Source organism: Phoxinus phoxinus, assembly GCF_949152265.1.
Source record: "Phoxinus phoxinus genome assembly, chromosome: 4".
In the NCBI taxonomy this organism is placed as follows: Eukaryota; Metazoa; Chordata; class Actinopteri; order Cypriniformes; family Leuciscidae; genus Phoxinus; species Phoxinus phoxinus.
In genome coordinates, this window is record NC_136879.1 from 41,199,404 (window position 1) to 41,217,735 (window position 18,332).

Here is an 18,332-nt window from a genome sequence, read left to right on the forward strand (position 1 = left end):
TGTATAAGTCGCTCCGGAGTGTATAAGTCTCTCCGGGGTGTATAAGTCGCTCCGGAGTGTATAAGTCTCTCCGGGGTGTATAAGTCTCTCCGGGGTGTATAAGTCGCTCCGGAGTGTATAAGTCTCTCCGGGGTGTATAAGTCGCTCCGGAGTGTATAAGTCTCTCCGGAGTGTATAAGTCTCTCCGGGGTGTATAAGTCGCTCTGGGGTGTATAAGTCTCTCCGGAGTGTATAAGTCTCTCCGGAGTGTATAAGTCGCTCCGGAGTGTATAAGTCTCTCTAAGTCTCTCCGGAGTGTATAAGTCTCTCCGGAGTGTATAAGTCTCTCTAAGTCTCTCCGGAGTGTATAAGTCTCTCCGGAGTGTATAAGTCTCTCCGGAGTGTATAAGTCGCTCCGGAGTGTATAAGTCGCTCCGGAGTGTATAAGTCGCTCCGGAGTGTATAAGTCGCTCCGGGGTGTATAAGTCGCTCCGGAGTGTATAAGTCTCTCCGGAGTGTATAAGTCTCTCCGGGGTGTATAAGTCGCTCCGGAGTGTATAAGTCTCTCCGGGGTGTATAAGTCTCTCCGGGGTGTATAAGTCGCTCCGGAGTGTATAAGTCTCTCCGGGGTGTATAAGTCGCTCCGGGGTGTATAAGTCTCTCCGGAGTGTATAAGTCGCTCCGGAGTGTATAAGTCTCTCTAAGTCTCTCCGGAGTGTATAAGTCTCTCCGGAGTGTATAAGTCGCTCCGGAGTGTATAAGTCGCTCCGGAGTGTATAAGTCGCTCCGGAGTGTATAAGTCGCTCCGGAGTGTATAAGTCGCTCCGGAGTGTATAAGTCGCTCCGGGGTGTATAAGTCGCTCCGGGGTGTATAAGTCTCTCCGGGGTGTATAAGTCGCTCCGGAGTGTATAAGTCTCTCCGGAGTGTATAAGTCTCTCCGGGGTGTATAAGTCGCTCCGGAGTGTATAAGTCTCTCCGGGGTGTATAAGTCTCTCCGGGGTGTATAAGTCGCTCCGGAGTGTATAAGTCTCTCCGGGGTGTATAAGTCTCTCCGGAGTGTATAAGTCTCTCCGGAGTGTATAAGTCGCTCCGGAGTGTATAAGTCGCTCCGGAGTGTATAAGTCGCTCCGGAGTGTATAAGTCGCTCCGGAGTGTATAAGTCACTCCGGAGTGTATAAGTCGCTCCGGAGTGTATAAGTCGCTCCGGAGTGTATAAGTCGCTCCGGAGTGTATAAGTCGCTCCGGAGTGTATAAGTCGCTCCGGAGTGTATAAGTCGCTCCGGAGTGTATAAGTCGCTCCGGAGTGTATAAGTCGCTCCGGAGTGTATAAGTCGCTCTCAGATTTAAGCAGATTGGGGGATTTCTGAAATCTGGCAACCATATACAATAGTGCGTTAAAAACAGTCTGTTATTTTTTTTTTGTCTTCTTTTTTTCAACAAAAACAGTGTTTATGGTCAAGGTTTAATTTTTAGTCTCGTCTTTTTCCGTCAACAACATTGCATATAGTCACAGTTTTCGTTTAATCTCGTCATGGGGGGGGAAAGGTAGTCAACGTTTTTCGTGATCAATTTTATCAACGATATTAACACTAAAACAAATACACACACTTATGTGAATGTGAACACGCGCATTAAACTTCTTTGTATTTGTTCAGAAAGCCATAATGGAATCGGACGAGGAATGGGCCATGAATAAAAAAGTTGTGGATCTCTCATCGAAAGACATCAGACAAGCGGTGAGTTCTTCCCGTCTTCTCCTGATGCCTCTTGTTCTCCCTCCTCTGTGTCAGTGTTTCACGTTGTCTGTGTCTTCGCAGGTTCCTCGAGGGTTGCCGTACTTCTCCGTGGATTTCGGATTGCAGGGCGGCTTTGCTCACGTCATCGAGAACCAACACAAGTTCCCACACTATTTCGGCAAAGTAAGTCGTCTTGATTCATGCTCTCAGATTTAAAGCGGTGGTATAACGCCCTTTTCACAAGATGTAAAGTAAGTCTCTGATGTCCCCAGAGTGTGTGTGTGAAGTTTTAGCTCAAAAATACCCCACAGATATTTTTATATATCATGTTAAAATCGTCACTTTTTAAAGGTGAGCAAAAACACACCGTTTTGTGTCTGTCCCTTTAAATGCAAATGAGCCCGGCACAGGGGGCGGAGCTTCAACAGCCCGTGTCCTTTTACCACACACACACACACACACACACTGAACATTTCGAAAACTTCTAGCCTGTTATATTCAAACCGGAGTCAGACAATGATGGAGAGACTCAAGAAGAAGAGACAACATGTAGAAGAACAGGACATTGAATAATTTTTTTCAATGAAAAAAAAAACATTTAAACGATTAAAATATCAAAGATGAGTTTTAAGGGATGAAACCATTAACTACAAGGGAGACTTTATGTAAAATTGACACACATATGATGCATGTGAACACAGTCCCTGAGATGTGTGCTGTCTCCGTCAGGAGATCCTGGGAGGGATGCTCGACCTGGAGCCGAGACGCTGGCGCAAACCGATCCGCGAGAATTTCGACGACCAGCGCAAGAAGGTTCTGGAGTTCGCTCAGTGGTGGAAACCGTTCGACTGCACGAAGAGCGACAGCTAACCTCTCAGCGGCGGTGTGTGTTCGTGCTGAACTCTGATTGGCTGAGCCATCACACCACGTTAAAGACTTGGAGATGCCTGACTTTTGATTTTAGACCGTACGTATGCATAAATCCGTCTAATTTGGATTATCTGGAGAAAAATCCTTCAGATTCGGACAAAAAAACATTTTTTTTAATCTTTTTAAAAAAAAATATCAACACAGGACATTTTTTGTTTTACCCCGAACTGCTTTGAATGCTGTGTGCGTGCGTGCGTGTGTGTGTGTGTGTGTGTGTGTGTACTGTTGCCTTTGATGAATGTGTGTGGAGCTCAGTCTGTCCAGTGCTGATGTAAATCCTGTTTTCCTGCGCAATTAAACTCAGAATAAAATATTGCAAGACTTGCAGCTGCTCTGCTAAATATGTGCTCTGGATTTATAATGTGATTGTGTTTAGATGACATCTCTCTCGCTGGTTCCTGTGAACCTGACCTTGAGTTCACCCCGTCGGCACTGATCACTGGTTTACACCCTTCCGCTAATTTACTGGAACAAATCTTTAGTTTTCTATATAGCTGTGTTTTAGCTCTCCAAGAACATGCACACTAAACTGATATGTGACCCTGGACCACAAAACCATGGGCAATTCTTTTTTAAATTGAGATTTATAGATCACATGAAAGCTGAATAAATAATATTTCCATTGATGTGTGGTTTGTTAGGATAGGACAATATTTGGTCGAGACACAACTATTAGAAAATCTGGAATCTGAGGAGCAAAAAAATTTTAACATTGAGAAAATCTCCTTTAAAGTTGTGCATTTATGTTCACGATTGTGCTGCATTCACTCACAAAAATACATGTTTTATATATTTACGGTAGGACATTTACTAAATATCTTCATGGAACATGATCTTAATATCCTCATGATTTTTGGCATAAAAGAAAAATGGATAATTTTGACCCATACAATGTATAGTTGCTATTGCCACAGATATACCCGTGCGGCTCCAGACTGGGTTTGTGATCCAGGGTCACATATATATTTAGTTGATGAACAAACTTCTTACTTTAAGAGTTAAAATGTGCAGTATAACTCTTCTGAGAGGAAAAATGTCGTTTTAAAGAGTATTTCCTAAATGTCATGAGCAACAGAACCAGGTTTAGTGAGCTCGATGACTTGGACAGGACTCATAAGCTTTCAGATCACATGCGTATGGATGTTTTGTTATTACGTTCATCAACACAGTCACTGAGGTTTGTTCCGTCTCCTGGGAGGAACATGTACATTAAACTGTCGTGTTGAAAATTAAACCGTTGTTTTTCAGTGGGTATTTTTGTTCAATGTAACTCTTCAGACAGTTGACCCTTCGCAGGGAGCTTGATTGACAGGTGATCTGACCAATCATACTTCGCCATCCGCCATTTTGTCGGACAAAGCCGTCAGGAGAGTTAGTAGATTAACATTGGAGGATTTGAGCTTGAGAAGCGGAGTGTACTGACGGCTTTCTGTGGTTAAAACAACATTCCTTCTGATGTTCATTCATGTTTATTTGATGCTATAAATGAACTAGAGGAAGAGATGATCGGTAGGGATGTCCCGATCAGGTTTTTTTGCCTCCGAGTCATTTGATTTTGAGGATGTACCGATACCGAGTCCTGATCCGATACTTCTATACTATAATACATAAAAAAAGAATAAAGAAGAGCGAAAAAACAGATCTAGGATGTTCCTTATATTTTATTTAATTCACCTTATTTTAACATTCAACAACTCTGTTAACAAACGGAGCACTTCTGTGAGGTAGCTTGAACAATCAAGTAATAAATAACATAAATTCTTCACTTTTGGTGATGTCAACAAAGTGATGTCATGCCGCACGCGTTGCTGTTTCTGTGTGGAGTCAAACGGGTCTAACTCTGTGCCACCGCATAACTATAGTGTTAAAAAATAATGAGAATATATATATGTACATATATTATATCCGAGTCCTGATCGGGAGGTAACGTCCGATTCCGATCGAGTCTGAAACCACGTGATCGGATCTGGACATCCCTAATGATCGGTTCACGAGCGGCTTTAACTGAGGCGACACAGCGATCTGACACACACATTAAAGAGCCACAAAACAGTATTTAGTGTTTAAATTTCTTTTAAAAAAATTACCAAATTTGAAAGGTGAGACTTTGTTTAATATGAATAGTAAGCTGGTCTGTGTCTGTCAGTGTGTTGTCAGTCTCCTCTCTGCTCCGCGATGTGTTTTTCACTGCGTGAGAACAGGGTGTGTGTGTGTGTGTGAGAGCGGCGTAGCTTGTCGGACATAGCGACAGTAACTAAGACAGTAAAGACCGTCTTTGCGAACGGTCAATTCACGCATTTGGAGGGTAATTTTCAGCTTTAAATATATATATATACTATACTGTGTGTGTATATATATATACTGTATATTAGGGTGCCACTCAATGTAAAAAAAATCTTCAGGATGTTAAAGGTCTCACCCCCTCATTCTGTTCCTTTTATGATGCATAGCAGCAGTGCCAAGATTCATTCAGATATATTATCATTTACTGGCAGCTCAATGAGCTCAAATGTTGCATATGTGGCACATTTATCACTAAAAAAATTGCTTTTTATTTCAATTTTGTTCACCGCCATGACTTTCCAAATCCTAACAAGTCCAGCTTTCCAGCCGTTCGGTGCCGCAACATCCGGACCACATCTGCAGACGTCAGTGCTGAGCTGATGATGATTCACTGCTGAAGAAACCGTTTCGTTTTTAAGGGTTTTTGCAATATTCTGATTTGTGATGTCAAAGTTAATATTACATGATGGTATCGGAAAATGTTGCATATTGTAAAACTTTGTCCGCGTTGAGCTACCAGTAATAATCATTAGAATACATCCACATTTTGTCAGCTTTTTTCTTTTCACATTACTAACACATTTGGGGGATGAGAGGATGAAAAATAGATGAAGAAAAAAATGTGTGTGTGTTTATACTTTATTAAACTTTTGAGGTTGGTAAGATTTTTAATGTTCTTAAAAGATGTCTCTTCTGCTCACTAAGGCTGCATTTATTTGATAAAATACTAATATTGTTAAATATTACTTTAAAATAACCGTTTTCTATATGAATAGTCAAACTCCTAACTTTTGAACCGCAGCGCTTAATGTAACAAAAGATAAATGCTGTTCTGTCTATTCCTCAAAAGAATCCTGAATTATTATTTTTTACGTAACAGATTTTTAAACATTAATAATAATCATATTACACTGATTTCTGAAGGATCATGTGACACTGAAGACTGGAGTAATGATGCTGAAAATTCAGATTTGATCACAGGAATAAATTATACTTCACTATATTCACATAGAAACATTTATTTTAAATTGTAATAATATTTCACAATATTACTGTTTTTTTTTTTTGTATTTTTAATCCAATAAATGCAGTTAAAGAGACTTTTTTTTAAAAACATTAAAAATCGTACCGATCCCAAACTTTAGGTAAAGGTCAGTTTGTGTGACGTGTCTTGCGGATGTTGTTCAGGAGGACGTCAGGACACGGTGTGTAACCGTAAATGAGTTCATGTTTTATGAGGCTGTTAAACGGCTCTATCACAGATCGCTCAGGGGTCAAAGGTGAACTCGGGGGTCGTGACCTCAGACCTGCTCTAATGTGTGTGTGTTGATGTTCATCGTATGCCATTACAGACATTAACACACACAAACACAATAATTAGAACGGCATAAACACTGAATTACTCAATTTGTCACGCAGTGCTGCGCGCACACACACACACACACACACACACACACACTGGCAGCGTGAAGATCTCGATTCGGTGTACAATAGAGCCGGTCCTCCAGTAAATGTCACGTTCAGGTGACACAACTAATATACAGCAGTTGTGTTGGGGGAGTTATAGATTGTAAATATGAATATTAATAAATGTGTCTGATTTTTATATGAGCAAATCTGCTTTTATAATTAATGAGCTGTAGGATTTACGTGCAAATATTTAGTAGTAAGTTTTGTCTTGTTCTTCTTCTTGATTATACCAAATACATCCTTGATTTTGTAATCTTTCATTTGAAGTTATTTAATTTTTTTTGTTTTTATGACAGAACAGGATTTAAGATTTCAATTCCTGGATTTATATTATGCAAAAAACTGACTAATCTTTTTATCCAACAGTTTCCAATAAGTGTGGCTTATTCACAGTTCTATTCCATTCTGTTTTCTTCTATTCTATTCTACTTTATGCTGTTCTGTTTTACTCTATTCTGTTCTGTTTTACTCTATTCTGTTCTACTCTATTCTATTCTGTTTTACTCTATTCTGTTCTACTCTATTCTATTCTGTTTTACTCTATTATGTTCTACTCTATTCTATTCTGTTCTACTCTATTCTATTCTGTTTTACTCTATTCTGTTCTACTCTATTCTATTCTGTTTTACTCTATTCTGTTCTACTCTATTCTATTCTGTTTTACTCTATTATGTTCTACTCTATTCTATTCTGTTTTACTCTATTCTGTTCTACTCTATTCTGTTTTACTCTATTATGTTCTGTTTTACTCTATTCTGTTTTACTCTATTCTGTTCTACTCTATTCTATTCTGTTTTACTCTATTCTGTTCTACTCTATTCTGTTCTGTTTTACTCTATTCTGTTCTACTCTATTCTATTCTGTTCTACTCTATTCTATTCTGTTTTACTCTATTCTGTTCTACTCTATTCTATTCTGTTTTACTCTATTCTGTTCTACTCTATTCTATTCTGTTTTACTCTATTATGTTCTACTCTATTCTATTCTGTTTTACTCTATTCTGTTCTACTCTATTCTATTCTGTTTTACTCTATTATGTTCTGTTTTACTCTATTCTGTTTTACTCTATTCTGTTCTGTTTTACTCTATTCTGTTCTACTCTATTCTATTCTGTTTTACTCTATTCTGTTCTACTCTATTCTGTTCTGTTTTACTCTATTCTGTTCTACTCTATTCTATTCTGTTTTACTCTATTATGTTCTATTCTATTCTGTTTTACTCTATTCTGTTCTACGCTATTCTATTCTGTTTTACTCTATTCTGTTCTACTCTATTCTGTTCTGTTTTACTCTATTATGTTCTATTCTATTCTGTTTTACTCTATTCTGTTCTACTCTATTCTGTTCTGTTTTACTCTATTCTGTTCTACTCTATTCTATTCTGTTTTACTCTATTATGTTCTATTCTATTCTGTTTTATTCTATTCTGTTTTACTCTATTCTGTTCTGTTTTTACTCTATTCTGTTCTACTCTATTCTATTCTGTTTTACTCTATTATGTTCTATTCTATTCTGTTTTACTCTATTCTGTACTACTCTATTCTATTCTGTTTTACTCTGTTCTGTTCTGTTTTACTCTGTTCTGTTCTGTTTTACTCTATTCTGTTCTGTTTTACTCTTCTGTTCTAGTCTATTCTGTTCTACTCTGTTCTGTTCTGTTTTACTCTATTCTATTCTGTTTTACTCTGTTCTGTTTTACTCTGTTCTGTTTTACTCTGTTCTGTTTTACTCTATTCTGTTCTGTTTTACTCTGTTCTGTTCTGTTTTACTCTATTCTGTTCTGTTTTACTCTGTTCTGTTTTACTCTGTTCTGTTTTACTCTTCTGTTCTAGTCTATTCTGTTCTGTTTTACTCTATTCTGTTCTGTTTTACTCTATTCTGTTCTGTTTTACTCTGTTCTGTTTTACTCTGTTCTGTTCTGTTTTACTCTATTCTGTTCTACTCTATTCTATTCTGTTTTACTCTATTCTGTTCTACTCTATTCTGTTCTGTTTTACTCTATTATGTTCTACTCTATTCTATTCTGTTTTACTCTATTCTGTTCTGTTTTACTCTATTCTGTTCTATTCTACTCTATTCTGTTCTGTTTTACTCTATTCTGTTCTGTTTTACTCTGTTCTGTTCTGTTTTACTCTATTCTGTTCTGTTTTACTCTGTTCTGTTTTACTCTGTTCTGTTCTACTCTTCTGTTCTAGTCTATTCTGTTCTGTTTTACTCTATTCTGTTCTGTTTTACTCTATTCTGTTCTGTTTTACTCTGTTCTGTTCTGTTTTACTCTGTTCTAGTCTATTCTGTTCTGTTTTACTCTATTCTGTTCTGTTTAACTCTATTCTTTTCTATTCTACTCTATTCTGTTCTGTTCTGTTTTACTCTATTCTACTCTTTTCTTTTCTGTTTTACTCTATTCTACTCTATTCTGTTCTGTTTTACTCTGTTCTGTTTTACTCTATTCTGTTCTAGTCTATTCTGTTCTGTTTTACTCTTCTGTTCTGTTTTACTCTATTCTGTTCTGATTTACTCTATTCTGTTCTGTTTTACTCTATTCTACTCTATTCTGTTCTGATTTACTCTATTCTGTTCTGTTTAACTCTATTCTACTCTGTTCTGATTTACTCTATTCTGTTCTGTTTAAATCTATTCTACTCTATTCTGCTCTGTTTTACTCTATTCTATTGTGCTCTGATTTACTCTATTCTACTCTGTTCTGATTTACTCTATTCTACTCTGTTCTGATTTACTCTGTTCTGTTTAACTCTATTCTGTTCTGTTTTACTCTATTCTATTCTATTGTGTTCTGATTTACTCTATTCTACTCTGTTCTGATTTACTCTATTCTACTCTGTTCTGATTTACTCTATTTTACTATGTTCTGTTTAACTCTATTCTACTCTATTCTGTTCTGTTTAACTCTATTCTGTTCTGTTTAACTCTATTCTACTCTATTTTGTTCTGTTCCACTCTATTCTGTTCTGTTTTAATAATTCATCCGTGTATATTCCTCTTTTTTTGGGCCTCAAAATTTTAATCAAAATGTAAAAAATCGTAACTTCTAGTCTCTGGTCATACAGTCACTTATTGATCGATTCCTGATGTATAAAATTTAATCTCAACATGCATTTTTTTCTCATTGAGTTCAGAAATATGTCACGTTGCGATTCATAAATAGTGAAGTTTGCTATTTTTGTGCCCCTGCTACCAAACCCGGATTGATTAAATAATGATCTTTTCCCAACAGGTTTCCCAAATATCCCTGTTCCTCAAACAGCAGTTTACTCTTGTGTTCTAGCAACACTGACCCGTGAGTTATGGAGAGCAACTCTGTTCTCTACATCTGCTCATGGACAGCTGTCTGAGGACACGAGTTCTGCCGCTCTGTTGCTGATGATTAGTGTAGTTGCGTGAGATTGTTGTCTCCATGCACAATACATGTTAGTTTGTGTGTTAGTTTATTTCTACACACTCAGACAGACACGAGGCTGTTAATATGTGAACAAAAACAGGAGAACGGGGAAAGTGGGTCAGACTCGCGAGTGGAGAGAGGGATGCTGGGAGGAGAGTGAAGGACAAGAAGAGAAGGAGAGAGAGAAGAGAAATATCCGGAAGGCATCAGAGGGAGAGAGAGAGACACAGTCTTCAACCTTCACCTCTGCTAACATGACCTGACTCTGTGTGTGTGTGTGTGTGTGTGTGTGTGGTTCTCTCTCTCTCTCTCTCTCTCTCTCTCTCTCTCTCTCTCTCTCTCTCTCGTTGTGGATGAACAGAACAGTGTGTAATGAAGGGTTTTAATTATCCAGGCCAATGTAATATTCAAACACACATGGTTTTGAATAATGCTTTAATATGCCATGTTACACATGATATATTATAGTTTGATAAAGATGTGTTTGTCTGATTCTATAATCTGCTGGACACTGGATCACACACTGCAAGCGTTTCAAAGGTTTGACTTCAGTTACACATTTTATGTCTTGGATTTATATTATGCAAATAACTGGCAAATCTGTTTATTCAACGGTTTCCAGCAAGTGTGGCTTATTCACACAGTTCTATTCTCTTCTACTTTATTCTATTCTGTTATTTTGTTTTATCTCTTATCTTCTGTTCTATTCTGATCTTTTGTTCTGTTCTATTCTATTCTTCTGTTCTCTTTTGTTCTGTTTTATTCTGTTCTGCTCTTTCTGTTCTGTTTTACTCTATTCTGTTCTATTCTATTTCTATTCTTTTCTGTTTTACCGTTCTACTTGTTCTATTCTAGTCTGTGCTGTTCTATCCTGTTCACTTCTGTTCTATTCTCTTCTGCTGTATTCTACTCTGTTCTTTCTTATTATCTTATGTTGTTTTATTCTGTTCTGCTCTATTTCTATTTTTTCTGTTTTACTCTGTTCTGTTCTATTCTGCTCCATTCTAACATGTTCTCTTCTGATCTATTTAGTTCTTCTCTACTCTGTTCTATTGTATTCTGCTCTATTCTGTCCTTCTCTATGTTCTATTCTTCTGTTCGGCTCTATTCTGTTCTGTTCTACTCTGTTCTGTTCTCTTATGGTCTTCTCTATTTCTATTCTGTTCTGTTTTACCATTCTATTCTAGTCTGTGCTGTTCTATTCTGTTCTGCTCTATTTCTATTTCTTTCTGTTTTACTCTGTTATGTTCTATTCTGCTCCATTCTAATGTTCTCTTCTGATCTATTTAGTTCTCTGTTCTATTATATTCTGTTCTTCTCTATTATGTTCTATTCTTCTGCTCTTTTCTGTTCTATTCTATTCTCATGGTCTTCTCTATTTCTATTCTGTTCTGTTTTACCGTTCTACTCTGTTCTATTCTAGTCTGCGCTGTTCTATTCTGTTCTATTATCTTCTGCTGTTTTCTACTCCGTTATTTTCGATTCTCTTATGTTGTTTTATTCTTCTGTTCTGTTCTATTCTGCTCTATTTCTATTTATTTCTGTTTTACTCTGTTATGTTCTATTCTGCTCCATTCTAATGTTCTCTTCTGATCTATTTAGTTCTCTGTTCTATTATATTCTGTTCTTCTCTATTATGTTCTATTCTTCTGCTCTTTTCTGTTCTATTCTATTCTCATGGTCTTCTCTATTTCTATTCTGTTCTGTTTTACCGTTCTACTCTGTTCTATTCTAGTCTGCGCTGTTCTATTCTGTTCTATTATCTTCTGCTGTTTTCTACTCCGTTATTTTCGATTCTCTTATGTTGTTTTATTCTTCTGTTCTGTTCTATTCTGCTCTATTTCTATTTATTTCTGTTTTACTCTGTTATGTTCTATTCTGCTCCATTCTAATGTTCTCTTCTGATCTATTTAGTTCTCTGTTCTATTATATTCTGTTCTTCTCTATTATGTTCTATTCTTCTGCTCTTTTCTGTTCTACTCTATTCTATTCTCATGGTCTTCTCTATTTCTATTCTGTTCTGTTTTACCGTTCTACTCTGTTCTATTCTAGTCTGCGCTGTTCTATTCTGTTCTATTATCTTCTGCTGTTTTCTACTCCGTTATTTTCGATTCTCTTATGTTGTTTTATTCTTCTGTTCTGTTCTATTCTGCTCTATTTCTATTTATTTCTGTTTTACTCTGTTATGTTCTATTCTGCTCCATTCTAATGTTCTCTTCTGATCTATTTAGTTCTCTGTTCTATTATATTCTGTTCTTCTCTATTATGTTCTATTCTTCTGCTCTTTTCTGTTCTATTCTATTCTCATGGTCTTCTCTATTTCTATTCTGTTCTGTTTTACCGTTCTACTCTGTTCTATTCTAGTCTGCGCTGTTCTATTCTGTTCTATTATCTTCTGCTGTTTTCTACTCCGTTATTTTCGATTCTCTTATGTTGTTTTATTCTTCTGTTCTGTTCTATTCTGCTCTATTTCTATTTATTTCTGTTTTACTCTGTTATGTTCTATTCTGCTCCATTCTAATGTTCTCTTCTGATCTATTTAGTTCTCTGTTCTATTATATTCTGTTCTTCTCTATTATGTTCTATTCTTCTGCTCTTTTCTGTTCTACTCTATTCTATTCTCATGGTCTTCTCTATTTCTATTCTGTTCTGTTTTACCGTTCTACTCTGTTCTATTCTAGTCTGCGCTGTTCTATTCTGTTCTATTATCTTCTGCTGTTTTCTACTCCGTTATTTTCGATTCTCTTATGTTGTTTTATTCTTCTGTTCTGTTCCGTTCTATTCTGCTCTATTTCTATTTATTTCTGTTTTACTCTGTTATGTTCTATTCTGCTCCATTCTAATGTTCTGATCTATTTGGTTCTTCTCTACTCTGTTCTATTGTATTCTGTTCTCCTCTGTTGTCTTCTGTTATGTTCTATTCTACTCTGTTCTTTTCTGTTGTTCTATTCTGCTCCACTCTAATATGTTCTCTTCTCTTCCGCTCTGTTCAGTCTGCTGCGGTCGTCTCTAGAAGAACTGATGTGTGTGTTCTGTCAGTTGTCTGTCCTTTGCTTTGCTCCTGAAATGTGCAGACCTCTGATATTATTATTATTATTATTATTCTGTTTATGAGCATCAGCGCATCGGGTCATAATGTGATTCAGTGACTGCGTTTACATCAAAGTCCAGATGGTCAATATTCATATTTTCACAAATAATAAACAATAATAATACGCTTCAAGAATAAGCCTTTTCCCTACAGGATGTTGGAATATTCTCATACACACTGCAAACAAGGAGTGTGTTTCCAACAAAACACTACTTCAGTGTCAGTCTATGACTTCAGTCTAGTCCGTTTAATTCCCGTTACTCGTCATTTCTGTAGAATTATTTGTGAAACTTGCTTTTCCCTGGTAATAATGTATAAATCCTACACTCATTGTTCTCCTGTGTACATATCAGCGTATTCTCAACAAGCATTGACACGTGTTCTCTATAGGGATAACTGATAACCTCATGTCGTTATTATGCTGCATATTAGTAATTATGTACAAAATTGAATTAACTCCTTAATTCTCGTTCATGTCCTTGACAACAGCACGTGAGTGCAAAAAAAAAAAAAAAAAAAAAAAGTAGGTCACGCGATTCCTAAGGTGCTTTCGTCCATCATATATACATATATATATATATTTTTTTTTGTATTATTATTATTGCATGTAAACAGTAAAGTCTCTTCATCGCTTCACACACACACGTTTCTTTGATCAGTTTTCCTGGATCAGAAGCACCGGGACTTGCGTAATAATTATTTTCAAGAAATCCATATATGAAATAATAAGGTTAGCGCGTGGCAGTGCATTCTTGCGCACGTGACCAAGGCCAGCGTGTGTTCTGTGTGTGTGTGTGTGTGTGTGTCCTGGAATACCTAGTAACAACAGCGATGTTTAAAAATGTCTCTGATGTAAATTGTGCATGCGTTTTGGTTCATAGTTCCGTGGTCTCTCTCTCTCTCTCTCTCTCTCTCTCTCTCTCTCTCTCTCTCTCTCTCTCTCTCTGAGGGGAGGGGGGTGTAGAGGCTTTTTGCTGTATGTTAACCGATTGGTTGTGTCTTAGTTCGGTGCGTCCTGGACGGTTGCAATATTTCTCATCTTTACGCGCATCTGAACGCGCGTCTCCGCGTCAACCCCGCAGAGCCCCGCACGGAAGACGGATGATGATGATGAGGTCTCCGGGGGTCTTTATCGGTGTACGGAGCTGCTGGGTCACCGAGGGGAACGGGATTCGGTAATACGAGCACCCCTCTCCATCCCACCCCACACACCCACGCGGACAGACAGACGGACAGACAGAATCCGGGTTTTGCGCACTTGGTGATCCAGCGTTCCCTCCAGGCGCTGCTGCGTTCATTCGGCTGACGCGCGCGTCCCGGTTCCGCGATGGTTCCGTGTCCCCCGCGCGTCTGATGAGTCCGCGCGCTTCAGCATCAGCATGTCCTCGCGGAAGATCTCCTCCGAATCCTTCAGCTCCATGGGCTCGGACTACCTGGAGAGCCCCGGGGAGGACGGAGAGTGCCCGTTCTCGCGCGTGTTCTGGAACGGCAGGAGTCCCGTGGAGACGCTCCCGTGTCCGTTCGAGGACGCGGCGCTCAGCAGGAGGGTCGCGCGCCGCAAACGCGTCAATCTGGACTCGCTCGGGGAGAGTTTGAGACGCCTCACATCACCGACGGTACCGAAACTTCCCTTCAGCACACACACCGCACAACACACGAGACACAGATGTGCTCTTCACATAACATGGGTTTTTAAATAGCAACATCTGGAATCTGGTGTAGAACAGCATCTGCATTAATATGGAGTATAGTATATGAACAGATGGATATGCGCCACACATGTATATAGAGAGGGTATTGAATAGTGAAGATTAAAGCAGTAATGTTCATTATAAGAGACAAAGTCATCTAGAATCAGAACAGACAGAAGGCTATACATAGTGTAGTAACAAGGCATAAGGCATAAAGCTTTATGCATATGCATCAGGGTTAGATGAAGGATAGACAGATAGAGTTAGAATCACCATCTTTCTAAAAATGTACACCAGTGTTAGTCTAGGTGATGTTAGAGTGATGAAGATGAAGATGATGATGGATTTGACTCATGAGAGCAGATTACACAGTTCGTACATCTCCTCCAAACATCAGAAAACACAACCGGTGACAGTGCAGATGTAGCCCAATCCTTCAGACCATCTTACATTTATTGTGTGTGTGTGTGTGTGTGTGTGTGTGTGTGTGTGTGTGCGTGCGTGCGTTTGCGCGTGTGGAGAATCAATGTAAAGCGTGCTGTGTTTGTTCAGGCCCTGCTGTGTGTGTGTGTGTGTGTGTGTGTGTGTGTGTGTGTGTGTCAGCATGTATTCTTACATATTCATTCTGTCTCATGTGTAGCATAACAGCGCGGTGCACATTTAGACGTTTGTGTGTGAAGGGGCACGATAACCTCTCGGTATGCTAGTCCCTGGTGTTTTGGGGCCTCAAACACACACGCACACACACACACACACACACACACACTGTACCGCAGAGTGCATGTATATCTGCAGTTCTGCATCAGAATGCTCTTGCCCTGAGATGCACTTCTGTGTGTGTGTGTGTGTGTGTGTGTGTGTGTGTGTGTGTGTGTGTGTGTGTGTGTGTGTGTGTGTGTGTGTGTGTGGTACCAGAGAGAGGCACTTGAAAATGTGGTTCATAGGAAACCAACTGCTCCAATGGCATAAATCCAAAATGTGTGTGTTATCTGGATTACAGGAGAAGCTCTGGCAACATCAGAGCGGCTGTATCTCCACAGACGACACATGCTAAACTTCTGCATGCAACTCAATCATCTACTGAAAATGTTGACGTGGAATAAAAAAATGTGTTTACATCAGTTAATTTCATTAGTTAAAATGAACCACAACGTTAATCTTGATGTTAACATCAACAAATACAAGATTAAAATCAAACATTGTATATTTTCATATTATCTAATGGCTTACATGGACTAATGAGTAGTTGTATTTGTATGAACTAACTTTAACAAAGATTAATACATACTATACAATATCTATTGCTCGTTGTTAGTTAATGCATTAGACCTTATTGGCAAGTATTTACAAAGTTATGTTGACAGTTCAGATTTGGCAGTTATAATATTTGCATTAACGTATCATTAGTATTTTTCTGTGGGTTTCGCTCAGCTTCTGTTTGGATGTCTGTCGAAATAATGTCTGAGGATTAAACAAATCATGTTCACTGAACATAAGACTCTGAAAGATATTAATCCGTGTGCGTGCGTGCGTGCGTGCGTGCGTGTGTGTGTGTGTGTGTGTGTGTGTGTGTGTGTGTTTGATAGATAGATAGATAGATAGATAGATAGATAGATAGATAGATAGATAGATAGATAGATAGATAGATAGATAGATAGATAGATAGATTTACATTGTTTAGCTGTTTGTAATAAATTAAATGATACAGAAATATTCCTCTGGGGTTTAGCTGTAAAAACAATAGAAAGAAAGCTCATAAAACATTAGATATCACAGATTCTTCTGGTGCAAAATCTACAAAGGTGACAGACACATTACGCTGTCTATAGCTTTAGGTTTCAGCCGACATGTAAGATACTCAATGAAGAAAACTCAAACAGTGTGGACCGAGTTTAAACATGTTGATTAGGAATATATGTGACCCTGGACCACAAAGCCAGTCACATGGGTCAATATTTTGACATTGAGATGTATACATCATCTGAAAGCTGAATAAATAATCTTTCCATTGATGTGTGGTTTGTTAGGATAGGACAATATTTGGTCGAGATACAACTATTAGAAAATCTGGAATCTGAGGAGCAAAAAAATGTAAACATTGAGAAAATCTCCTTTAAAGTTGTGCATTTATGTTCACGATTGTGCTGCATTCACTCACAAAAATACATGTTTTATATATTTACGGTAGGACATTTACTAAATATCTTCATGGAACATGATCTTAATATCCTCATGATTTTTGGCATAAAAGAAAAATGGATAATTTTGACTCGTACAATGTATAGTTGCTATTGCCACAGATATACCCGTGCGGCTCCAGACTGGGTTTGTGATCCAGGGTCACTTATATTTTGTTCAGTTCTGAGTGCTGTTGATTTAATCATTTAGTCTGAAAAGTCCAATAATGTTTGTGTTATTTTAGCAATGTTAACATGAAACTCTATTAGGATCAGTGCACTTCACGTGTTCGTGTGGCTCGTCGGTCACTTCTGAGGTTACGTTTCTGTTCAGATGATGCATATAATACAGCAAGATCTTTAATATCTGGTGCCAAGCTGAACGGAAGTGCAAGAATATTTACACCACACTTTTAAATGTTTTTAAAAGAGTCTCTTCATGCTCACCGTGGCTGCATTTATTTAATAAAAAATAGGCTACTGGAAAAACAGTAATATTGTGAAATATTTTTCCAATTTAAAAATAACAGTTTTCTATGTGAATATATAGTAAAGTGTAATTTATTCCTGTGATCAAATCTGAATATTCAGCATCATTACTCCAGTCTTCAGTGTCACATGATCCTTCAGAAATCAGTGTAATACGATGATCTGATGCTCAAAAAACTAAAGAATAGCTGATAATTCAGCCCAAAGTCTTATTCAACTTTATTTAATTTCATTAAAAATAAGAAGACATGCAAATTACAAATAATAGGACAAATACCATATCACAAATTAAAATAAATGGCACTTTAGAAATGTCAGCTGCAGTGGGTCTTTCTAACAGCAGCTTTCGACTAAGAAATCGAGTTAACAAATGTCAAATTAAACACTGCATAGATGTCACTGTATGAATTAAATATACATTGATTCTTATTAAAGCGACCACAGTTATTGAGTTGAGAGCAGTGAGTGTTTTATTGCAACTACGGTAGCCGTTATGTGCCAAGAAGATACGACAACATGTCTTCCAATAGCACTTCATCAAGTTTTCTTTCGGGCAGTGTTGTATAAAGTACTAGAAAGCAATACTTGAGTAAAAGTACAAGTATGGTACTAGAAAAAGACTTTGGTAGAAGTAAAAGTTACCTTTTAGAATATTACTTAAGTAAAAGTCTTAAAGTATCTGATTTATTTTGTACTTAAGTATGAAAAGTAATTTTCTGATATTTAATGTACTTAAGTATTTTAAGTAAAAGTAAAAAGTTTTTTTTATTTTTATTAAAGCAAGCGGTTAACTTTGTTTGTGAACTTTATTGTGGATTTCTTATACTAGACATACTATTAACTGGTACAACCTGCTGTTGTTTGTGTTTTGTAGCCTGTAGCCTACTGTACTTGTGTTATCGTTTATCTCCCACTGCATGTACCTTAAGTTAGCTGCTCTACTAAGAAAAAATCAGTCTGCAATAGTGCACTGTTCTGTACAGCCTTATAATTCATTGTATTTTTCAAAAATATAATTTTATATTCAGTGCAATAGCCGTATACGGGGTTTTATAAATACAGAGGTCCCAAAAGTGATCTTGCTAG

General features: G+C 37.6%; 2 protein-coding genes across 2 annotated transcripts in view; both read left to right on the forward strand.

Annotated features, from left to right (window-relative positions):
• Nucleotides 1–3,871, forward strand: part of cwf19l2 (CWF19 like cell cycle control factor 2) — a 40,072-nt gene extending 36,201 nt beyond the window's left edge. Inside the window, exons 15-17 of the mRNA XM_079610148.1 lie at nucleotides 1,636–1,716; nucleotides 1,798–1,899; nucleotides 2,446–3,871. Of these exons, the coding sequence (XP_079466274.1) occupies nucleotides 1,636–1,716; nucleotides 1,798–1,899; nucleotides 2,446–2,586 (324 nt within the window). The 3' untranslated portion in view covers nucleotides 2,587–3,871. The remainder of the gene's footprint in view (nucleotides 1–1,635; nucleotides 1,717–1,797; nucleotides 1,900–2,445) is intronic.
• Nucleotides 3,872–13,876: 10,005 nt separating this feature from the next.
• gucy1a2 (guanylate cyclase 1, soluble, alpha 2) overlaps nucleotides 13,877–18,332 on the forward strand; it is a 53,073-nt gene continuing 48,617 nt past the window's right edge. The window contains exon 1 of the mRNA XM_079610156.1: nucleotides 13,877–14,505. Coding sequence (XP_079466282.1) covers nucleotides 14,269–14,505 — 237 coding nt within the window. The 5' untranslated portion in view covers nucleotides 13,877–14,268. The remainder of the gene's footprint in view (nucleotides 14,506–18,332) is intronic.